General features: G+C 38.5%; 1 protein-coding gene across 4 annotated transcripts in view; it reads left to right on the top strand.

The window, feature by feature from the left end:
• Positions 1-9501: 9501 nt before the first annotated feature.
• Positions 9502-25611, top strand: part of KCNJ3 (potassium inwardly rectifying channel subfamily J member 3) — a 194047-nt gene continuing 177937 nt past the window's right edge. For 3 of the 4 annotated variants that reach the window (XM_019972605.2, XM_070767790.1, XM_070767801.1), the window contains exons 1-2: positions 9502-10688; positions 20530-20746. In XM_019972605.2, coding sequence (XP_019828164.1) covers positions 9987-10688; positions 20530-20746 — 919 coding nt within the window. In that variant the 5' untranslated portion in view covers positions 9502-9986. The remainder of the gene's footprint in view (positions 10689-20529; positions 20747-25611) is intronic. The other variant, XM_070767807.1, reaches the window with a different exon arrangement.

Raw genomic sequence — 25611 nt, 5'->3', positions numbered from 1 at the left:
TTTAGCCTCACAGAATGCAAAAAAAGATAAGCACTTTACTGATGGCTAGAACTGGGCTGTGACCTCGCTATTCCATCTTCTCTTTCTCCCCTTCTCTAATTGTTGCATCCTTGTTCTTTATTTTGCTAAAAACTACTTGCTGGAAAAATTTTATTTCTACATACATGGAATTATTTGGTCCATTATTTGGTCATACATCCATTATTTGGTCATTTCACAGTATGTTTAATTTCTTTCTTTGGTTGTTCATCTTGATGCAAAACAAAAACAGTATAGAAAGGTAACTATTGAACAGCAGGCATCTTCTTTATCTTACCTGTATAATAGATTGCTAACACCTATCCTCTCTCTCCAGAGAAATTCACTAATTAAAAAAAAAAAAAAGTGTCAATCACCTAAGCTCTGTTTGGAGGAGAGACTTTTCAATTAGTAGAGATGAGAGAGGGAAAAAAAGAGTAGCTTTGGAGAATCATTACATTTAATTATTACTTCAATGCCAAGATGCTTTCAGAGCCTCAGTATAATCTATGGTGTCATAATAAATAGGTAGAAGCTCTTTATGAATAAACTAGATATAATCTTTACTTTCAGAGCAGTTTTGACAATAATTGCTTAGTCTAGTCAACCAGAAATTTGAATTGCTGAAGTACCCACTTTGAAAGTTGGAGGAGGAACCATGTAAGAGGGAAACGCAGAGTTTTAGTGCACTTCCTCCACTCTACCCCTGGAGTTTACCAACCCACAGCGCCTCTTCTGTTATCTCATAAGGAACATGAAGATGATCGCTGGACGGCTGGATCATCACTAACACGGGTGAGTTTACGATGTCATTTTACTAAATGAAAGCAAAGCTAAATGAAAAAAAATATTGAGAGTTTTCTCTGAGTAAAAAACTGGGAGGAATTTTAGAAGTAAGTGTGTATAAAAAGGACATTCCGGTTTCTAGTTGTTATTGTCTTTATTTCTGTAATTGTTCTTTACCCAGTCTTCTCCAGCTAATCATGTAATACAAAGCATGTATTAGCTGAGATCTGCTAATCTCAGCTTGGCTGTCGGCCGACGCGGCCACCTAGTTTCACGGGTAACGTGCTCTGCCACAGGTTGATCAGTGATCTTTGTGAGAGTTTTAATTTTTGTGCTCTTTCTTCTTCCCTCCTTTTCTTCCTTCCGCTCTCCCTCCCTTTCCTAGTTTCAGTGTTTTTAATTCAGGAAAGTATGATAAATAGTGGTGAAGAGAGATTATAAAGGCAGAATTTCTAAATTTACATCTGCATTCAGGGAAAGTTGTAGAAACATTATTAATGACAAAACTTAAAACATTAATAGGCTTAAGAATTTAGTGGCCCCAGATCCTTCTATTCAGTTGCATTATTTATGAGTGTGGGTGGTAGGACTGGATGAAACTGCAAGCAACCTGCACTGCGTCCTGCTTAGCCCAGGTGCTTTTCAAGGAGGGAAAGATCTTCCTGTTACGTTGCATTCAGATCTGCAGGTGTTGGACTCTGGTGATTTGTGACAGTTCATAGAACAAGGGGTTACTAATCCCAACTGTCTTTCTCCAGTTAATCAAAGGACGGGGCCTTTGAGGAATGGGGAAGAAAGAGTGATGATACTTCTACATGTGACACTTCCCAGGGAAGCTCATCCACCATAAGCAAGCAGTTCCTACAACCAATGTTTCCCAGTCCTAGCTGTGCTGTCAGAACCACCAAGGGGGCTTTTGAAAAACACTCATGCCTGGGCCTTATGCAGAGAGAATCTGATATAATGAGCTGGGGTGAGGTCACAAGGCGATGCTAATGCACAGTTATTGATAGAAACGATAACAGGATAATTAGATTTCAGAAAATTCTACATGTTGTTCCGCTTTCCTTTCTGGGGCTTCCCAGGTGGCACAGTGGTAAAGAATCCACCTGTTAATGCAAGAGATGTGAGAGACACGGGTTCAATTCCTGAGTTGGGAAGATCCCCTGGAGAAGGAAATTCCAGCTCACTCTTGCCTGAAAAATTCCACAGATAGAGGAGACTGGTAGGCTACAGAACATAGGGTCTCAAAGAATCAGACACGACTGAGCACACACAGCAGCACTTTCCTTTCTAATCTGGGTTTCCTGCTATGAAATGTTGCTTGATTTCCATCCTCCATCTCTTTATCATCTCGTGTATTTTCTGTCATAATTTCTCTTTTACTCTCTTCTCCTGTCCTATGCCTAACTGTTTCATGACTCTTGTCTCTCCCTCTGTCAAGCTGCCTCAGTCTTGGAAGATGCTAAAAGAAGTTTTATATATATATATATAGTCCTACCCTCTAGAATACTAAAACTGAAGACAAGATCAACATGGCCATAGGCTATTACTCCCTTCACTCCTGCCCGGGAAAAAAAAAAAGAGAGAGAGAGAGACATTCATGTCACTGTACCAGGACAAAACTGAAGATTTATGAACACAGTCATAAACAGTTGTTTAGACTATACTAGTATTTCTGGATATTTGTAACAAAACTTCTGAAAAAACTCTGATAGATTACACTTCTCTGATTAGCAGCCATGGAGGTTTGCCATATGATCTGCCCTGGAGAATGCCTTCAGCTGGAAGGAGCGCAAGGGATGGTCTGGCTTCTGGTGACAGCATCTTCCTGGTCTGCTGCAGCATTCAGCCAGTCATGTTCTTCTGAGGGTATCCCCTAGCCAATGACAGCTCAGTGAGCCCATGGGACAGGGCTATCTGTGCCTGACTTTGTATGGACACTATTCCAGGGGTCAAATTTTGCTCCCCATGGGGTTGGCCAATTTGCATCACAGTCTGAGTGTCTCTCTATTCTACTTCCTCTCACCTTTCTTTTCATTAGCATCAGATCAACATCACAGCCTAAAGGCTCTTTCTGCTTCATTCTGTCTCTTCCTCTTCCAAGTGTCACCCCTAAGAAAACTTTTGCCCTCCTAGCTTTGTCTGTGTATCTGCTTCCAGATAAATTGTACTGACACAATCTGTCAATCTTCTAACATTTTAATGAAAATGGCGAAAGTTGCATTTTTACTTTCCCATAGTGGAAACTAATTACAATCTTTTCTGTGTATACTAGCACAAAAATTAGCATGAAAAATGTACTCTATTGTTCCAAAATGCTACTCTTCGTATTTTTTCTTCCAGTATTTTAGTGTTTAACTTTTTATGAGTATAAGTGACTTCTTATTCCATTATGTAGAAATGTTACCTCTTAGAATTCTGGACATTAAAACTCTGTCTTTGGATATCTAAAATAAAGTCATTTGGATAGAGATAATTTAATGCCTAAAAATGTATGTGATTCACAGGTTTGGAAAACTCACCTTCAGAAGCATTTCCTAAAGAGACTCGTTCTTGTGAACCTTAACTAAAGCAATCTTTTTCCTTTAGATGCTTACCACATTGTATTATTATTGCTGTTGTTAACATATTTTCTGTTACATCATTATCATTTCTGACGTGCACAACCCTTGGCATAGCGCTGGGCACATGGTTTATGCACATTAAGTGTGTGTTGTATTGAACTAAGCAGCATTTTTGTACATATTTTGACATCTGGGACTTTATCAGTATTCTCAGGGGAGAAATTCTCAGACATATAACTTCAACTGACATAATTCCAATAGGAAATTATTTTTTCTTTCATATCCTTAATAAACCCTTGAGTCTGATAATTATTTGTTTTCTAACAGACCTTAGTTTTGAAAGACTTTTTAAAAGTCTATTCTTTCATAAACCAGAGTATTCCCATGTATGGGACTGGTGTAAAGAGCAGGTTTATGTCAGAAAAATTCTCACTAAATAAACGGTCTCCAAGTGACAATGGCATCTTGCCTTTCTCTGAATCCTCTGGCAGAGGCCAGGATTCGGAGTCAAGATGAAGGACTGGATGAGTCATCTGCTATGGTATGGCAATGCCTCTGTTCTCAAGTCTGTGCAATCAGATCTCAAACTGATTTCTCCCTTTCATTTTTTTTTTCCTTCTTTTTTTGGCAAGAGAGAAAATAACTTCAGTATTTCTTTTTTTAGGAGGATTGGGAAAAAAAAAAAAAAAAAACCACACCATTCTATTGCCCAAAATTGCATACAGAATTTCAAAGAGTGACCTCTTCCCAAATATAGCAGAGCTTATGGTGGTAATGGGATATGTTAGCTTTTGAAGCATAAGAGCTTCAGATCCCAAGCCTGCCCATCCCTTCACCAGACTTTGGAGAATGGTAGGACTAGGAGTAAAGGAGTATTAAATATAATACCATTTTCACCTGGGAGTAATTAATATTTCTGGCCATGCAGACTGTCGCGTGGTGGGAGTCACAGTAACAATAAGTGAATGACGAGGAGATGAACCCCAGGTATGCTGAAATGTTCAAAGCCTTGCTTTTTTCACAGTTGGCAGACTAAGTCATTTTTAGAATTTGGACTTCTCGGGGGCAGAGGGTTTTTTCTTTTACATTAAATATACTCTTTTCTCCACACTGTTCTGTTATATAATAGGGTGAGTGCAAGTGCAAAGTCATGCTTTTTCAGTATTAAAACACAGAATCATATCCTTCATTTTTAAAGTTACAGTTATTCGTGTTATTACTAATTTTGGACACAGCAAATAAGACATTGCCAGAATCACTTTCTGGGAAGAATAAATGTGTAGCTTGTTTAGAACTGAGTTGGTTGTTAAATATAGCTTTGATTCCTTCCCCTCCTCCAGCTAAGAACTGCATGGTAGTTTTGTTGATAATCTACCACCCTGTCTTTAAATGGTAGCTTGTGTATTCTCCAGTTCTATTTTCCACATTGTTCTGGCCTTGTGGCCTTGGCTGAAACTGTGTGCCTCTCCTGTCTTTGACCCATTCTGTCCACAGTGTTTCACTTCAGTTCATCAGACAGCACCTGATTAGGTGGCCTTCTGTCATCCATTCTCTACACGTCTTGCCTGACCTCAGCACCGCGGGGCTGGCTGCTCTCCAGAACCTCATCATGGAAGCAGCTGCCCTGACAGGGGAAGATGTGCTTGGTTCATCTTTAAACATTTTCAAGGAGTGGGACTGGATGTCACAAAGAGGTCAAAGGCTCAGTCACATGTAAAGTGTGACAATGATGGCATCCTGAAAAATCTTTAACTTATCAGGCAGTACTGTTTCTCTCCAAGAGATACCTTGAAAATGGGGAGACATGCTTTGGGATCTCGTCTCTACCATCTTGCAGGCTCTGAAACAGGAATAGTAACTGTAAAGTTCCAAGCAAGTTTCCTGGCATGTTACAGTAGGCTCAGTAGTTTATGTTCTTTTTTAAAATGTATTAAATATTTAACTTTGCAAGGCAGGGTTGGGTAGCTGGAGTGCTAGATGGTATCTAAATATCAAGAGGTGGATGTTCAGGGTGTTTACCATTTTACAAGGGAAATCTTGGTAAATTCTGAACTCAGGCACAGGCCAGAAAGTAAAAGCCATATTACAAATCTAGGGGAATTAGAATTCAAAGAAGGGATGATTGTGGCTAGGGGGAGCATAAGGTAAAGCTGGGGGAGATGGCACTTGAAATAAAAACTAAGAAATTTCCCCCTTCGCTTATGTATACACTGCTGCTGCTAAGTCGCTTCAGTCGTGTCCGACTCTGTGCGACCCCATAGACAGCAGCCCACCAGGCTTCCGGTCCCTGGAATTCTCCAGGCAAGAACACTGGAGTGGGTTGCCATTTCCTTCTCCAATGCAGGAAAGTGAAAAGTGAAAGTGAAGTCGCTCAGTCATGTCCGACTCTTAGTGACCCCATGGACTGCAGCCTACCAGACTCCTCTGTCCATGAGATTTTCCAGGCAAGAGTACTGGAGTGGGGTGCCATTGCCTTCTCCATGTATACACTAGAGATGGTAATTTGGACTTTTCAGGAATAGAAAAAGAAAACTTAAAGTGACAGGACAGACGTTGAGCAAATGCAGTTAATGTTCAGGAAATTGCAGAACCAAAGTTGTCTGAATCAGAGACCACATTAAAGGGAACAGAGGAGATAATTTTGGAAAGATAGGTTAGGCTATATTCTGGTGGACCTTAGATCTCAACTTGTATGAGCAGTGTGGTGGAGTGGAGGGAGACCCTGGCTGTGGAGCAGGAATCCCAGATTCCTTTCTATGCATCTGGGAAATGATGGCAGAGCAACCAGGTTCTAAAGAGTCATTGCTTTGGGTTCAAATCTCAAAGTTTCTACGTATTAAGTCTGTGACATTGACCCAAGTGATTTCCCCCTTCTAGCCTCTAGACTAGACTATGCTTCTTAACATATAAACTTGTTTATAAATTTGGTTGTTGGTTAGGGACTTTGGGAAGGTCATGTACACACTGCTATATTTAAAATGGATAACCAACAAGAGCCTATTGTATAGCACATGGAACTTCGATCAATGTTATATACCAGCCTGGATGAGAGAGGTGTTTGGAGGGAATAGATGTATGTATATGTATGGTTGAGTACCTTCGCTGTTCACCTGAAACTACCACAACATTGTTAATTGGCTATACCCCAATACAAAATAAAAGTTTAAAGTTTGGGAAAAAAGATTGGGTGTTGGAAAATGGCAAAGGTTTTTCATAGAAAAACTTTTTTTTTTTTTTTTAAGTGGGAATGTTTAAAAGCTTGGAAATGATATAATTAAATGAAATAATCAAATAACTCTTTGGTTTCCATGCCACTGATAAATGGATAAGATTCTAAGGAGACAGACCTAGTAATATTACCTAGGACAGCCTGAAGGAGTAAAAGGCTAAAGGTAAGAACATCATTTGACTTTGGGTCTAAAACGAAATGACGATTTGAAGAAAGTAGCATTTAAAAAAGAGAGATCAGAGGGACAATCAAAGGATTTGGCAACTGACTGAATATCAGTTTGAAAACTAACAAGCACAGGAAGGATTGCTTTAATTTACGTGCTTTTTTATATTAAATTATTTAAGTGACCTGATTTAGGGATAACTTTTAATTTTGCATTACTCAGTACATGTGGAGTTTCTAGTGATATATGTATGTTGGTATATGCTACTGATCGAATAAGTATTTATTGTGGACCCAGTACATGACAGATAGTGTTCGAGGTGTTAGGGACAAGATGTGTGCTTTTCCATTCCAGGACTCTGACAGAATGAGAGAGAAACAGGAAACAAATGAAGAAAATAGTAGCTGGAAAAAGAAGTATCATGAAGATGAACTAAGTTGATGTGATAGGGGGTAGATGAGAGGCTAGTGAAAGAGCTCCTTAAGGAGGACACATTCAAGCTGAGGTGAATGATTGAAGAAATCAGCAATATGGAATGCCATGGCAAGAACATTTCAGAAAGAGAACACAGATAAACAAAGGTCCAAGGATGAGGATTATGCCTCAGTGGGTTTCAGGATTTGAAAGAAGCCAGCCTGGCAAGGGCATCATGACTTAGGAGGAGAGCAGTCAGAGATGAGAGGAGAATATGTGCTAGTTCACAGCTTGAGACCAACTCCAAACACTCATTCCTCATCTCTTGGCCTCATTGCAACTTTACAGCCCAGTCTATGACATCCTTTGCAGCTAGAAGAGTTAATAAAACCACATTCATTCTCCTTTTCAGGTATCAACTTTGGGAAAATGTTCAAACTCCTAATTTTCCAGAATAGAAAGCTGAGGGTCAAAGACGTTGTGTGCAACTTGTTCAGGGTCACACAGTTTGTAAATAGCAGGGCCAAAACTCAAATCAGGTCTATGATCCAGGCCCAGAGAAATTTCCACTTCCCACAGGGTCACTTTCCCTTCTTACGTAATCCTAAAGAATCACAGTCACTGACCTCTTATCAGACAGCCTGCAGGAGAAGTCTGTAACCTGGCGTAGGGATTTTAACCAAACCACAGGGCAAGAGTCCTCTACTTATGGCTGACCTGCACTAAGGTTGAGAGAGAATTAGAAGAGAGCACCTATTAGAAGAGAATTAGTATAAAGATTCATTTTCCTTTGCCTGGGAGTCTTACAGCAGCCCCTTGTTTTCATAATCCCATGATTTGATGGTTTTCCAACAATTCAATTTTATGGATCTGGAATGAATGGAATATGCCATAAGAGACCATGGCATCTTAGAACAAACATGAAATGTGGTAAACAAACTGATGTTTCCACATGGGCGCTATATTAGCTATTTCTGCACTTTGCCCTTCCATTAAGTTAACTGCCAGGCCTGGGCTGTTAAAATCCAGCCTTCATCCTTCAATTACAGCCACACATTAACTCCGGACATTCTGAGCCTTTCTAATAGAGCCATTCTCAGGCAGGACTGTGAGCTCTCCTAGGAGTGTCTCCCGTCTCTTCTGTTCCCATCTTGAGCCCCCTCTGCTACTGGCAGCTCTGAGTTCTGAACAGGTTTATCACGAAGCCAGTTGCGGTCTCTCTTTATGGTGCATCCTTAAACCCAGGCATCCGTGTAAAGGAGAGCCCTAGTTATACAGACACATTATACTTCTCCCCTTTCAAAGAAAAGCCTTTCCTGCTTGTTGGGGGGTTTCTGCCTGATGCAGAGGGGCAAGGAAGAAGAGTTGGCTAGCTTTGGGGAGCAGATTTAGAGTCGCATCTCATTGGAGGGGCTAGCTTTTTCCTGAGCTGCCAGACACTGCAGGCTCAACTGAGGCGCGGAGGTGCAATTCAGGCTGGTGAAACAGCGGGGGAAGCAGGACAGGCGGGGCTAGCGCGGCTCTGCAGCGGATCACAAGCACCCGCACACACACCACTCTCCCGCCGCCCCCGGCTCGCGCCTCGCTCCTTCCCACCCGGGCCGCAGAGACGCGGACCGGGAGTGGGGGGCCAGGGAGGGAAGAGGAAAAAGGCAGGCGCCGTGAAGCCGAGGAAAAGCTGGAGCGGCGCTGGTATTTCACCTGAGAGTCTGACCCGAATCCCGAAGCTCAGACCCCCTTCAGCAGCACCTTTGTCGGCAGCTAGGAGAGCGCGGCGGTGCCCAGGAACCCTCGAGTCCCGCTCCCAAGTCTTCCTGTGCCCGGTGCACCAGGATCCTCCCGGTGGGGGCCGCGCGGTGCCCCCAGGAAGGCGCGGAGCTTGGGGGACTGGCGTTGGCGCCCATCGTGGTGCGCCGGGAAAAGTGGAGGCGAGAAGAGCCTTGAGGGCAGAGTGCGAGGCCCTGCGGCCGCTGCCGCCCGCGGCGCCGCCTCCTGCCCTCTCCCCCAGGGTGAGTGCCGGGCTGTAGCGCACCGCCACCTCTACCGGGCGCGGGGGCGGCCGGGGGGGCCCGGGTGGCGCCCGTGGAAACTCCGCGGCCAGCGGACGGCAGGCGGACGCGTCTCTGGAGTCCGGAGAGGGGACTCTGAGCCGGGAGGACGTGGGTAGGGGCTGCTGCACCCGTGCCCGGGCAGAGATGCCTTTGGGCGGGATTTGGGCCAAAAGATAGGAGGCGGGAGCGCCGGAGGGAGCCGGCAGCCGTCCCGGGGGGTGGGGGGGACGGGCGAGCTGGGAGCGGCGGGGTGGGGGGGGGAGGGTCTGGTCGGAGCAGGTAGTGCTGCTTGGGCAACCCGGTGAGTTGGCCGGTGGGGAGGAACTCGCTGGTCAACTCGTTAATTTTAAAGCAGTCAGTTTGGGAGTGCGGCAGGATAGTCAGGGGGGCTGTGAGAAGGCGAGAGGTGGCCCCCGGGATGCCGGTGGTGGGGGCAGAGAGGAGAAGCCTGGAAAAGCTTGGAGGCGAATTCGCGCTTGGGTTCGTGGTCCTCGCAGCCCTCCTGCCTTGAGTGTGGGAGAACACTTTTTTCGGTTTTAAGACTCAGCGTGGAGAGAAAGCCTCCGTCCCAGGGGAGGAGAGACGTCTGCGGGGGGCAGAGACCGCAGCTACCGCCGGGTGCGCCCCCCACCCCAGGCGCGCCGGTTTTCGTCCCCCCTTTCTCTCCCGCCCCCACCTCCTTATTGGTGCTGGTTTGCAGCGCTCGGCTCCTGCGCCTTCGCTTCGCGTTTGAATCTGGCTCGCCCCTCCGTATTATGTCTGCACTCCGAAGGAAATTTGGGGACGATTACCAGGTAGTGACCACCTCGTCCAGCGGCTCGGGCTTGCAGCCTCAGGGGCCGGGCCAGGGCCCGCAGCAGCAGCTTGTGCCCAAGAAGAAGCGACAGCGGTTCGTGGACAAGAACGGCCGGTGCAATGTCCAACACGGCAACCTGGGCAGTGAGACGAGCCGCTACCTCTCGGACCTTTTTACCACCCTGGTGGACCTCAAGTGGCGCTGGAACCTCTTCATCTTCATCCTCACCTATACAGTGGCCTGGCTCTTCATGGCGTCCATGTGGTGGGTGATCGCCTACACTCGGGGCGACCTGAACAAAGCCCACGTCGGCAACTACACGCCCTGCGTGGCCAATGTCTATAACTTCCCTTCGGCCTTCCTCTTCTTCATCGAGACCGAGGCCACCATCGGCTATGGCTACCGCTACATCACCGACAAGTGCCCCGAGGGCATCATCCTCTTCCTCTTCCAGTCCATTCTCGGCTCCATCGTGGACGCCTTCCTCATCGGCTGTATGTTCATCAAGATGTCCCAGCCCAAGAAGCGCGCGGAGACCCTGATGTTTAGCGAGCACGCGGTGATCTCTATGAGGGACGGGAAACTCACGCTCATGTTCCGAGTGGGCAACCTGCGCAACAGCCACATGGTCTCCGCGCAGATCCGCTGTAAGCTGCTCAAAGTAAGTGCTGTCCGCCCCCTCCCCACCTGGCGGCCGCCATTCCCCACGCTCGGGGGAATTAACCCACTAGAGAGCTACCTTCAGGCTCCTAGTCTGTCTTACGCTACAGGCAAACTTGTTTTTTCGGGGTGGAGGATGGGGCAGAGTACAATCGACAGTTCTGTTCTTTTCCCACCCATTCTCTTGCAGTTGTTTGTTTTATTCTTATTTATATTCATCGGACGTACTTGTATCGCTTTCTGGACTAATAACACTTACCGAGTGGTGTTGGCTCCTGGACTTCTGAGGTACAGGAATGCCCTGTTCTTCCTACCCTGGCTCTTTTCCTATTTAGAGAGCTTTGAATTTGTTGTCAGTACACCATTCCAGTAAACTTGAAGTAGTAAAACTGAACAGGCTTTTAGTCTGAAGACAAAAGGTGCTGAACTTACCTCAATTTTCACCTAAGGCTTTATTTATTTATTTGTAGTTCTCTCTCTTCCTCCTCCTCCCCCTCCCTAGTAGTACCAGCAAGTGGATTATTGCTTCAGGCCCAATAACTCTGTGGTTATCTTTTTAACAAGTACACAGATGGGAGAAGCAGTTTATAAAGTGAAAAAAGTAACACCTGGTTGTTATCAATTTTTATTTTTACTAAGTATTATCCTAGAGAAGTACTCTGTGCAAGCTGAGTGCTTTTCCTGCAGTCTCTTTAATTTTATTCTTAATTGCTTGTTTCTATGAAGCCTTTGTCGATTACAGATTTCACCTGAAACTTCCTAGTACCTATTAAAGAAGATTACTTCCTACCAACAGCCGTGTAAATGCAAAAAGAAATCGCTTCTGGAGTGATTTTTAAAGCAAGGTCCATCTAGTCGTTAGAGGGCACCACTACAAACAAGGAGAGAAGCCCACTCTGCACACTAACCCAATTAGAGTGAGGGATACAAGCCCAGTTCTCTGTGTGTTATTTATAGTTCATCTTTTTGAAGGATTCTCCTTAGTTTTCAAATGTTCATAAACTGAGAAAGATGACTGCAATACAATCTCAACAATTTATCTGACATTGCATAGAAAGCCATAGCCACATTCACAATTTTAGCACTAATAAAAATTTTAGGTTGACATTTTACCTTTGAAATTTCAATTCTATGTCCCAGGTCTATATGGTTTTATACAGCTTCAGTTTACATGGCAGTTAAAGTAGAACTGCGTGCTTTTAAAAAGTTTGGCTCTTGTGTTATTTTTATCATTCATTTATAAGGTCTTGCCCTAATCAATTTTGACTATCTTGCTCAGGATTGTGTTAAATTAAAGTAGCTCAGTTGTCCTGTCACTTCACATCATATGCATATATTTCCTATGCTATAGACAGTAAATAAACAAATTGTGTGTAGCTTTCTGGAAAATTTTTAATCTAGTTCCAATGTATATGTTAATTAAGATAATTGTGTAATTTGAGTGGATCATATTCTTTATAAAACTCCAACGAGCTGCATGTAATTTTTAAAACATTTTAACTTAGTGTATCCTGCTATGGACCACTGTTTGAACTGAGATATTTGGATCAGGCTAAACATGCTGTAGACATGTTTGTTGTATGTGCCTGTTTCTATGTATAGAACAAGATACATAGCCTCTTTTTTAGGTTAGGTGTACTGGGCACATTTTGTAAATATATTGCAAAAGTCTCCCGTGGAAGCCATGTTTGTGTGTCACTTTGAGATTCTTACTGAAGAATAGTTTACCATATTGATTGATCTACTAGAAATTAAAAATTAGACCTTAAAGGTCAGTCATTGCTATTCTCTAGTGTTTCAAACATATAAATAATTTATTAAATCATATCTTTTTAAGGAAACATATTTAGATGTTTTTAGATTGATCAGAAGTCAGAAATAAATAGAATTAATATACATAGCATGTTTTGGTTATTGTTTTTGCTTTTTACAAAGTTATAGTGAATCTAAAGCCCTGGGTCTCTAGTGATTCAGGATGCTGATAGTGATTTTTCTGCATGAGACCATGTAGCGCATGTACTGTAAGAAGTGTCTTTATTAAAAAAATAGTTTTCTAGTGTTGGAAAATTTGGAGCAAGGTGCTATATTAACACAAGGTGATTAAAAACATCTAATTAAAACAATATGTATACTATTAAAATTCTTTACTTTTGATATGTTGGGAAGATGTCAGGGTTAAAAGTAAAATTGATTGGCATGTGGCATCAGTTTATATCTAAACAAAATTATGATGAAATTCTGTCCTGATTTTTTTGTGAAGGGAGAGGGTTGATGAGTGGCAACTCTTCATCCAGTCGCTTACTGTAGTTTGCTTGAAGTTGATTTGTCCAGTAGCCATGGTGACTAAAATGAATTCTCAGAGTTCTTGTCATTTCCTTAGACTTCATTAAAAGGAGCCATGTTTTATTGGGAAAATGATAACATTCAGCAAAATTAGAGGGAAGATTTGCCTTTAGTAAATGACTCTTATTTTCTCTTAGGGACTGAGATGAAGTGACCCAAAGCAGCCAACTATACTTTTAAAGTGAAGCTATACCAAAAGCTTAAAGCAATAATATTTTGATGTTAGTCTTATACATCTTATTAAATATTATTACACATTTCAGTTTCTTTTCTTAACCCATGTTTGAGATTTTAAATGTAAAATTTATGTATCTTTAATACAAAGAAATACATAGATTTTTAAGGCAACAAAAGCTTAATATTTAACAATAGTTATTATAGTCTGTATGAGTTCTTCCTATTACCTAATTTAATTTCATTTGTATTTTTTTCTATTGCTGTTTTCTTATTTGCTGAATAAAGCCTATTGTAAACATTAATGTAAGAATTCTATTTGATGATTGTAAAGCGCTTTCTATTCTTGCAAAGACAGTAAGAAAATTCATGTGGCTTTCTAATCCTCACCACTGTGAGGTTTTTCATGCATTTTTGGGGGTTCTCTTTTCTTGATGGAAGTTTTTTTTTATAGTTTTTCTGCTTAATTATTAACTGTTGTTAACTTACATGAAAGCAAATTTTATTTCAACTCTATTCCTATCTTCTGAGCTTGCAAATACTGAAATTTATTTTTATATTTAAATATAGATCTTCCAACTGTATGCTTGGAGTGATCAGTCCTTTTCTACTTAGGAAAAAATGAAAGTAGATTAAATAAAAATTTTAGAATATAATTGGAAATTATTCTTTAAAATTTATAATATTATTATAAATACAGCTATAGGAAGCTCTTTTAAGATGAGTGGTCTTTCTCTTTTCATCCCCATATTGATGTTTTATTTGAATTTTCAGTTTATTTTAGCTGTCTTTTTTAAGAAATCTAAAATATAGGAACTAATGAATGGCACAGTTGTGTTAAGTTAACATAACATCCAGTTTAAAATTTTAATAAAAATGCCTGAGTTAGGGAGTTGAGACTAATGGTTGATACTTTGGACCTTGTAATTTAGTGTTGGATTAAAAGGATTTGGAAATCTCACTCCTTCCCACAAATCTAATACTAATGGTCGACTGCCCTAGACTTCCATCTTAATAGGGAAAGATTTAAACTTTTTGATGCATCGTGTAAGAGCTTGCACACTTACTGTCAAGAAGCCATTATACTTACATGTATACATTTGTATATGTGTGTGCATGTATAGATACTCGGTCAAACCTTGTTTACATAAAGTAAGCATAAAATCAACTATTGTTAGATACATAATTTAAAATTAAGTGGTAAAGATATTTTTTTCTCATGGAAATATAATTTTATTTTTTCATATTTTTATTCATGGAAAATAGTCATCATCTTTCTTTCCTAGGATGTCAGCTATGTAACCCTTAAACTCTCAGTTAGTGAAAAGTAATGGTTCCCAGTTATCTTTTAATATATCACTTATATTATTTTTATAGTCATGTTTTCTATTCTCCATTTATATGGATACTCAAAATTGGATGTTATCTGGTTTCCTCATATGATTGTGATCCAATGAAGATGCTATAAAAAACAAAATTGAATCTGCAGAACTAATAAGCTCTTCATTCTCTTCATATGTCTTAATCTTTTAGCCACAGTGATTCCTGGACCATATAATTCCTGATTTTTTCCCATATATTTATTAGTTTGTCTTCATTCTATACCTTGCACTTAAATGTCATTATGATTTTTGACTCTATGTGACCCTATTTTATATGACTGACTCTTTTCCCCAGTTGATCTTGGCCAGTTTGCACTTAAGTTTTAATCTTGAGATTATTAGTCATCTCTTTTAAATTAAATAATTCACAAATGAATATCTATTAAAAAAAACACTCTTATCCTGAACATTATACATGTGGCTAGTAAAAAGATTCAAGGAGTCTAGGACTGAGTACCCCAGAACTCTTGGGCTAGATCTTAATGTCAGTGAGGTGGGTTTATTATGTCTTATTAAAAAAGTAAAGTTCGTATTTAGCCTAGCTTTGCTTTCTCTGACACAAGTACAATAATTCTGTAATAGGTATAGAACTTGGGTTCCTTTTAAAGACTATAATTATTCTTCTTTTAAATAATAGTAATATGCTGTTTTGTTTGTTTTTTATTTTTAATATGGTTCCTGCAAAGTACAGGGTGGCTTGTGCTTAGGGGAATACAGCATGAACAGAAATAAGGGCACAAAGACCCACAAATACACAGCAGTAGGTAAGAACAAATGAAGAGAAGCAGGGAAAAACACTTGATGGATTTGAGGGTGTTTGGTGAGTAGGAGGACAATGTGTAAGTAGGGTTACAAATCCCATCCACAGTTATTATTATAAATTCCATAAAAAGTCCCCAAGGAATTATAAAGCTGTTCTTTCATTTGAATGGAATAAAAGCCTCACAAAAATTTATTACAAGATAAATTACATTCCATTCTTTAAGTTAACTTTCTTTTCACAAAAATGAACATATTTTTATGGGATAATTGGCTTAGCATTAAAAAATCTTTATTTTAGGTTTGATGTTGGTCATATTTTTTCCACCTGAGTATTGATGGGATTTCAAACTTAAGGAGTAAAAAATGTACAATTGTAGTTTATCCAGATGAAATTCTAGGTCCATACTTTCCTCTGCCTGACTCTAATTTTGGTCTGATCCCAAAACCATTGCCAGAACAGCTTTGAGTCACAAGACGTTGTTGTTCTTTATCTTTGTACCTGCTTTTGGCTCATTTCCTAATTTTAGATTCCACATGGTACCCTGATGTCATTGCGTGTAATTTTCTAACTTCAGCATATATTCAACATACACATAGACACACACATTGCCCATTTAAAGAGAAGTGAAATTTCAGATAGAATAGGGGAGAGATGGTAGGCAAGAAGAGCCACCCTCTCCATCTTCAACTGCTTTGTTTTCTTTTCCTTTCTGAACCACTGGCCCTCATTGCCTTTTCCAATGGAGACATGTGAAAGGTGGTAGAGGCGTAGATCAAGTCTTAGAATATGATAAAGGTGCATTTCACATGTCAGATGTTAGTGATTAAATGTTTTTTTTCTTTTTTCCCCAGATTCCCCTTGCTTGATTCTGAAAGGTCACAACAGTTAAAATTATAGCACAGTTATGGGTTAGAGAGATGGGAGAAAGAGAGCAAAGAGATTGATTGTGTTGGTGAAGTTTGTCCATGTTGAATGAATGTGGTCAACTGACCACAAATTTCCCAGAAGGGGAATGAACAAACGTGGATCTGGTTATGCCAAGGGTAGTTGTAACTGTATCCCAGAGCACTGTGTGTGTGTGTGTGTGTGTGTGTCTTTGGATATGTACTCAGCAGTCTTTCACTATAATAAGAAAGATATTTGTAAAGTACGTGACCACGATAATCCCTTCCAAGCATCTATGACTTTTGATTCTTTTTTCACCTATAGAATTTGTAATTGATTATCTTGCAGGCCTTTTTGGACTCTAAGGGAGTTCAAAGTCATTTGACATTAGCTGCTTCTTTGAAATTAGTACTTGTGACTATAAAATGAGTCACAAACCCTAAGTTCTAGACGTAAATCCATGTGACTTCTAACTGAAGGATATATAACAGAAATAGTATATTTCAATAATAATATTTTATTACAAATAATAACTTTATTGCTGAAATCTAAATTGTATAAAATAATTTCAAATATCTATGATATTCTACTTATAATTTATTTGGACAATAAATTTAAACAAACTTTATGCCTTAGATTTCCTTGATTTTTCTCTTAATTCCCAGAATTTTCTATATGCAACCAGCCAGAAAAGCTTTAAAATTTCAAAGAGATCTTTATTTCCTTTCAAAAATTTATTCTATACAACTGAAAATAAAAGTTACATGGAAGTCATTCTGAGGTCTTAGTGTTTTCAAATTATGTTCTAAATTTTAAAGAATTAACTAATTTTCCATGAGCTGTTTTTCATTCCACCTTTCCCCCACTTATTCATCCAATAGTTTCAAGACTCTTAAGTGATTATTTCATCAAGTAAAGTCAACCTCAGAAATTTTAATAATTTACCACATTTATCTTAACCTTTAGCAGGTATTTTGAATTAATTTTTTGATTTTGACTGTATCTCTTTACATATTTTTATGTAAAAATGATCATGATTCTGTGTTCCCTTTGGAATTAGGAGGTATAATTTATAGAGCTAAAAGATACAACATAGACTAGGTGTAAACTGCTTTACTAATGAAAGATTCTTCTTTTATCAAAATTCTTAAGATAACATAATAAATTAAGGTTAAATAGGTTTTTCTCTAAATTTTTTCTGCCTATTAACATTTCTGAGTGAAATGCAGTAATTGTTATATAAATAAGGTTATTAGAAATAGATGAAATATTATTGCTACTGATTTATTACATACTCAAGGTACAGATCACAGTTTAATTTTATAAAGGCATATACATAAATCCTCTTTTTTCTTTGTGTTTGTCATGTATGTATTACAATTCCTTGAGGAAAAGTTCTCAAACTCCAGTTATACAAGTTGAGAAACTTAAAACTATCATAGGCTTTTTTCCCCCCTTGCTCCAGAAAATCTCTAGAATTGCACCAGAATTAGAAAATCCTGGATTATAATTCCTTGTAAGCCTAGAATAGAATGTGCCTGCTTCTAAAGATATATTTGGTGGGCATATATTAGTTTCTGGAATATTGTATTTGGCTGAGCGTTGATAAGATAACCTTGCTCTTGCCAGGAGCTCTGACTTCAAACAATTCCAGTTCTACAAGCACCTGCCAATCTCTTCCCAATTTTTAAATAGAAAAGCTTTCCTTTTAATTCACAGTGATTAATAGGCTTCCCAGTCTACTACAGAGTCACAGAAGCAAACAGAAATTAGTGAGGTAAGCATATTGATAGTTGAAATATCTCTTAACCAAACAAAATGGAAGAAGACTTGAAAGATAAAATTGTGGATATATGTAGTACTGCAGAGTCATTTAAATAAAGGTTTAGGTTTACCCACTGGGAAATAATTTCCAATGAATGTGTAGAGAATTTCACTTATCTAAAAAAGATGTAATTGTGAAAAACTTTATTCAGTGAAATGAAGTATTATTTTCCCTATAGTATCACAAAATAAATGCAGTTGTTAATTTTGTTTCTGCCAAGACTTAGGATATAAAGCATTTGGAGGAGGGTATAGGCATAATTTCGAGTATATGGAACACATTTTTAAAATCAGAAGATAATGTGGAGTCTGAATGAAATAGATTCATGCATATTTAAGTGTAAATTACCTATATATGAATTAACTGCCTTGCTAAAAATAAGCTATTTCTTGTTCTAGGTTGGCATTTTCCTGATAGCCAGTCTGTTTGTAGGCCACTTCTTTTCATGGGTTGTAGAATGAGCAGAGAATATGAAGCTAATAGCTTACTCTGAGAATGAGGCACATGTATAAATAACAAATATAAGAATGAGGGAGATGAATTTCAGTCTTGGTGTATTATATAAAAGTAAGAAAAATATATGTTCTTTGGGGGAAATTATTTTAAAATGAATAGGAAAGTGAGCTTAAAATTATATTTGTGAATATTTTTATTTCCTGCAGGAAAAGCAGAGCTTAGAATAGTTGGTAAAATGACCTAAATTCTGATATTAACTAGAAATGTCAGAATACCACCTTGTGTTTATATAGCACCTGTTTCTTAGTAGGTGGGAGAACAATGACCCAGGATTTTTGCTTTTATTTTTGCTTTGTATTTAGCTTTTATTTTGCTACATAATCAATATAACTATACAACTGTATACTTGGAAAGTTCTGCTGGCTTAGAAATGATTAGTTTTCTCCAACATTGGTTGTTAGAGCTGCTGTTTTTATTTTTGCACCATCAGGTTTTTCTGTTTGTTTGTTTTTTTTTCCCTTGTCAGTAATCATTTTCTTCTTCTTTTTAAAAATTTAATCAACTACTCCTAGGGCAGAGAAGAAAAATAGTCTCTGTCTTTTCATTGGATGTTTTTCCTACTCAAAACTCCTGAGTATCACTAATTACAAAGTAGCTTCATTAACTGAGTAGCTTTGTTTTTAAGAATCTGCAATTGCTGCTGTAACAATTTGTCACCAACTTTAAAGTCTTGGTTCTATTTTGCTGTGGAGGGCAGCTCACTATATACCATAGTTCTCAGTGTTTTCAAGCTCATTTACAAAACCTCTGTCTTTTCTGGAACTCTAAGAGTAAAGACTCTGTCTTCAATCTACTGATTGATTGGACAGATCAGTGTTATGGAGTCTGTTTTGTTTATTAAATTAGTTTTGCAAAGAGTCTCTTAAAATATATTGGATTCTTCCAAACCCCATTTGACCAGCAGCAAGCCTCCCTCCACCCTGATTTTTCTGTATGCAACTGCTTAACCCAGCTTTTATTTTACCAGCATCAGCATGTAAACCTAAATATTTGCTTTTGTGGTCCTTGTAAGTAAGATAAGGAATACGAATATGCAAAGACCAGATATGGAAAATGAATAGAAAAGGGAATTAAGTTTATTTTCATGGCTTGCTAATTGTTTATAATCATGTGTATACTTTTTTTTCACCATGTAAGCAGTTTGTTGAATTAACCTTTTCAGTGATTTTTATTGAATGCCACTGTCTTATAAAAATTTTAGTAAGCTACAAGTTTGTCTAATATAGATATTTTAAACTACATTTTGACTTAGATTCATTTGAGCATAAATTTTCACTATTTTTACAATTCATTAAATAGGTAGAGAAATGAACAACTTTAATGCAGTTATTTAGTAGTAGTTCGAAAACCACTAGTTAACAGCATCTGCTTTTATTTTTATTATGTGAGCTGTTGTGTACATAACATTATTTAATATGATAACATCTTCACTATTCTACTTTATATCTATTTATTACTTTTCAAATGTCCTGGAAAAATAAATTATTATGCTTGTTTTGTAATAATGTAGTAAATCTGTTTTTAAATTATGATCAACCTTTTATCTTTAACTAACTCCATAAGAATTGCCTACTTATATGCTTTGAGAGGAAGAAACATCTGGCAAGCAGTGTGTTATCATTTAGTGATTTATGTCAAGCCATAGCACATGCACAGTTAGTTCCACAGTTTGTGTTAACAGCCATTGTTGGACCAGGCGTTTCTCCAAAGCCCATGAGTTAGGGACTGGTAATTATAGTAAGTCGTATATTATAAATAATGCATGTATGTTCCACATGAGTTATGTGGGATTTCGGCCCATTTGCTAGAACATAGCCGCATAATGATTTGTTTGGATTTTGTTGCAGATGATTGATAGTGCAGAATGTTGGCAATAATGTAAATTACTGTTGGGCTTCCTTGCAAATTTCAGTACAAGTGGTGATTTCTTCTCTTTTTCTGTGTGCTTGTCTAGTCTCGGCAGACACCTGAGGGTGAGTTCCTTCCCCTTGATCAACTTGAACTGGATGTAGGTTTTAGTACAGGGGCAGATCAACTTTTTCTTGTTTCCCCCCTCACGATTTGCCACGTGATCGATGCCAAAAGCCCCTTTTATGACCTATCTCAGCGAAGCATGCAAAGTGAACAGTTCGAGATTGTCGTCATCCTAGAAGGCATTGTGGAAACAACTGGTGAGTAAAAACATAGCTATGCCATCAAATTTCTTTATTCCATAATAACTTTATATTACATGCATAATACCTCTCATAGATTGGGCTAAATGTCTCAGCTTGCAATAATGGAAGTAATGATTTGTCTGTTATTCTTTGTAACATTCAGTTGATACTGCTTTGAAAATGAAGATTTATTGTTGTGATGATTGCATGTGTAATGTTAACTCAGAAATACTTACTGCAAGACAAAAAAGGGAACTGAGATGACTCCTGGAAATGATTATGATGTTCTAGTTTAATTGTGGAGTTGGATTTCCTATAATCATATTTTTTAAAAGGTTTAAGGTTAAAATAAATTCAGGGCAATTAGTGAGCAGCCTGAACTCAGCAGGCATATTCTTGCCTTAGGGATGGTGATTTGGGTGTCACTGATAGAGCTTTGATATGCTACTAAGTGCAACCTCAGTGGAAAATTCCCTGTGTGTACATGTGTATGTGTGTGTGCGCGTGTGCTAAAGCAGCATTTTAATTTCAAAGTAGGTCAGTAGATTTCCCCAGCTGAACCTTGACAAAAAAATATTTAAAAAGAAAATTTCTTCCTTTTCTGCTTTGCTATAGCTAGCTGTGTGCTGTATGTTATTCTTTAAGATGCAATGTTGGTAATGCTGCGAATACTCACAATTTGCTACTCTCTGAGGAGAACAAGGTTGGCAAAAGAAAAATAATAGTAAATCAGAGTATATTATTTGGGACCTAAGCATTGCCAGTTGGTTCGCAATCTGCTGGATGCTTGAGACTAACAATGGAATATCTACATAGTTATATCTATCAGTCTATCTTGAGTTTTATCCTTGCTACAAATAGTGAGAAAGCAGAAATATTTTCACTTTCCTTTTTTCTGGCAATATCATTCTAGTCATTTTAAAGTGCTAGTTATTATGTATAAACTATAGCACTGAAAGTTTTAATAACATTGGCAATAACATAGATGCATTCAAGCCTTATGTCAAGGTAGATGTTACAAAAGGAAAGAATCTCCCACCTTGACATAAAGCTTTGTCTAAGGAGTAGGGGGAGGCAAGCCATTGTAATATTATACATCTGCTAGATAATACATATTTGAAATGTCGGCAAGATACTTAATCTCTATAAACTTCTTTTTTTCTCTCTGAAAGGAGAAAGATATAATAATCACCTTGAAGCTACTTGTTGTATTACTATTATTTTGTTAACATTAGTGCTTCACTTTAAAATTTAAGGTTTGGAGGACAATGAGTAAAGACTTAATTCATCAATCTTTATCTGGAATTTGATTTCTGTGGACAATTTTATGGTTTAAATTCTCTAGATTTTTAACTTACAATTGAAATCATGTGATAGTATATTTTAAAAAATATATTGATAAATGATGAAACCAATCTGTAAAAGCTTCTAGTTCAAAAAATCTTTAAATTTAAGTTTTATTCTCCTCATTTATTGAAGTAATAATATATTGTTAGCGCTTAAACAGCAGATGGTTTTTATTGATTTGTTTTTATAGCATATGGTTCTACTTTTGACACAGCTGGTTTTTATTTATTAATTGCTTATTATTCTAATCACTGCCACAGTGAAGTTTCTGTTTCACTTGACGGTCTCAGAAACATTTCACTAGTGATTTCTGTCTACCTATCTATCCATTCATCCATTATTCCCTACTTATCTCTAGTTAGTGTGTATCTCTTAGGAATGAGAAAATTCTTCTACAAAATCACAATATAATTAAGAAAAAAATCAGAATATTAGACAATGATACAGTACTATTACTTAGCTCATAGGCTACCTTCAGTTGTTCTCGTAATTTCCATCATGGCTATTTTTTCCTGGTTCAACATCAATTTAAGGATTACGCCCTTCTTTGTTTACTTGTCTTCTCAGTCTCAAGATGGAATACTTCCTCAACCTTACTTTGTGTTCTTGACCTTGATGTACTTGAAGTGTAAAGGCCAGGTATTTAATAGAATGTCTCTCAACTTGGATTTGTCTGAGCCTTCCTTATTCATTAGTTCTTTCAAATTTTGCCTTCTACATGGGCATCTTAAGGGAATACTGAAGCGGACTGTTTCTAAAATACTCGTATGTGTTCTTGACTGAAGTGTCTCCATCAGATTTCAGAGGATCATGGTTAGTAAATGATATTCAACATAAAGTAATTTGGAGTTTTGTAACATTAAATTATTCATGAGGACTGTAGATTTCATTTAAACAATTTCTCTCTTCTCCTTTTTTTTAAAAAATAATGAACTGGCAGAGAGTACTTTCCACAGAAAATGTGGAAACTTGACTGGAAACTGAATTTCTTATTTAGAGATCGCCTTTCATGGAGAAAAGAATAAAGTCTACCTCCTCTTAACCTCTTAACTAAGCCTGTTTTCTAGATCCAGTATAGCAAGAAAAACAGCAAAACATTACTCATAATTTATACATGTTATTTCATGGAAACTTTGATATTTTGTTTGTGTATATGCTCTAACTAATTAAATCATGTACTGTTCAAACTCTGTAAAATCTGTCTATATTCTCAGACCTTCCTGAGTCTGGTAAAAATATCATAAACATTCTTATGTCCATATGATCATTTAAAATTATACTGAGGCTTATTTAGATTCATTTTTCAGGATGTTTCCTCCTTTATCCTTTCATTCATAATACTTTCTCATAATAGTTATTTGCTTAGAATAAGGCAAATATGATCTTTGGGGATGTTTTGAACATCTGTAATACCATTTTAGGTCCAGTGTTTTTTTTTTTTGTTTGTTTGTTTCACAGGCTTGTGACTGTTTACTCAATGTAACTTTTCATCATACTTAACGTTAAACCACTAAGATTTTTTTAAATCACTCATTCATTCACTAGATAAATATATGAATACATGCTCTGTACTTGGAAAATATTTGAAATTCTGGCAATATAAAGCATGCTTCCCAGGCTTAGGTTGACAGTCAGGAAAGGTCTCTCTGAGAAGGAGATACCAAAGTGGAGACTTGCCTGTCAAGAAGGACCTTCTAGGTCTGTCTGGAGGAGAGCACAGCAGAGCTGAGAAGCAACTGGTACAAGGATCCTGAGTTGGGAACCAACCTAACTGATTCCAGGAACTAAAAGAAGGAGGTGGATGGTTAGGATAGAGTGAGCAATGTAGAGTGTGGGGTGAGAAGTCAGAGAGGTGGGGGGGGCACCTCTACATGACAGAGGATTATATTGCATTGCTCCAGCAAGTGCTGGGATTTGATTCAAAAGCAAAGCCTGCATTGAAATGCTAAGAGTAGTAATTTAGTAATCTCAAACTCTATATAACTGACAAAAAGCTTTTTTTCATATAAACTGGATTGCATGCAGTTTACTTAAAAACAAGTGACCCCAATGCCTAGGGAATGTATTAAACTTTTGACAGTTTTTGTATTAATAGTACTAAACTTACAGCCTTTACCCCCCAGCACAGGCACACCATTGCTCACTTGGCTGCAATCCTCTGATGAGGATCTTCTGATGTCATTTGGTTTTTGCCTCTTTCCTTCCTGTAGTCACAGTGGGAGTGGTGGTGGTGATGAGGAGGGGGGTGGAAAATTAGAAGCTTTCTCATTTCCTTGAGTCTCAGCTTCCAGCTCAAGACTCACAAATAATTACTTTCCCCACCTCCTTGGAAATACTCCTCAGTGATCAGGTTCAGGGATGCTGCCTTGCTTGTTTCTAATGAGCTGGTCTTTCACTTCAAGGAACAGAACATCCACCTCTTCATGAATAACCTCTGCTTCTTGGCTCACACAGCAAATTTCTAAACATAGGTTACCTCCAACTCTTGCTCTCTTTGCTGCTTCTCCCAGGAGGGAGAGCACTGCTAGCAGCAAACAGCATTGCAGATTTGGCTCATTAGAACTCGATGCTTTCAAACTTCAATCTGCTCTCTGCTGCTATTTGGCAGTCTTCTTAATTGTCTTTTCTGCACTCCCAGGCTCTGTCCCCATGGGATCTATTTTAGCCCTTTTCTCTCTTTCCATGCCCCTAGCCCCAGCTGTCCTATGCCTTAGCGTACCATCTTTCCACCTAGTCTATCAAAAAGAATGTGATGCTTCAATTTTGATACTTTTTTTTTTGCCCTCTTTGTCCGTTTCTCATAACTATCTTCTCTTTTTCTTTGCTGGTGTCTGTGAGTAAAATATCTTTATTCTTCTTCAAAACCATCTCCTTTATCATTATGTTTATTATCTGTGACTCAAATGCCAATACTTATCATACCTAATACTTAAAATAACTGACTCTCATTTCTCTCAAACGTGTTCCAGGGTGTTCTTCATGAAAAAACATAATCCAATTATTTATTCCTTTATACTCAAGGTTCTTTCTGGAATTCAGAGACACCACATTCTCTCTCTCCTTCTTTTTTGTTTCTTCTAATTTTTATTTTCCAGTTGTTCCTTATAACCTGTATGACTGCCTCTCCCTATAATTTTTTCCTGGATCACTGCCCTTCCCTCCTTTCCTTTTGAATCAAACTACTTGATTTTTTTTTTTAATGAATCCACAAAGTACTTTCAAGTCTGTTATTTCTCTTATCTCCAGCTATGAGAAGGAAATGGCAACCCACTCCAGTATTCTTGCCTGGAGAATCCCATGGACAGAGGAGCCTGGGAAGCTACAGTTCATAGGGTCGCAAGAGTCGGACACGACTTAGCGACTAAACTTCTACTATGAAGTCTCTCATTCAGTTGTGTCCGACTCTTTGTGACCCTGTGGACTGTAGCCCACCAGGCTCCTCTGTCCATGGGATTCTCCAGGCAAGAATACTGGAGTGGGTTGCCATTTCCTTCTCCAGGGGATCTTCCCGACCCAGGGATCAAACCCAGGTC

This window comes from Bos indicus, chromosome 2 (assembly GCF_029378745.1).
Source record: "Bos indicus isolate NIAB-ARS_2022 breed Sahiwal x Tharparkar chromosome 2, NIAB-ARS_B.indTharparkar_mat_pri_1.0, whole genome shotgun sequence".
In the NCBI taxonomy this organism is placed as follows: Eukaryota; Metazoa; Chordata; class Mammalia; order Artiodactyla; family Bovidae; genus Bos; species Bos indicus.
Note: the sequence above shows the minus strand (reverse complement) of the source record. Positions and strands in the feature narration are given on the sequence as shown.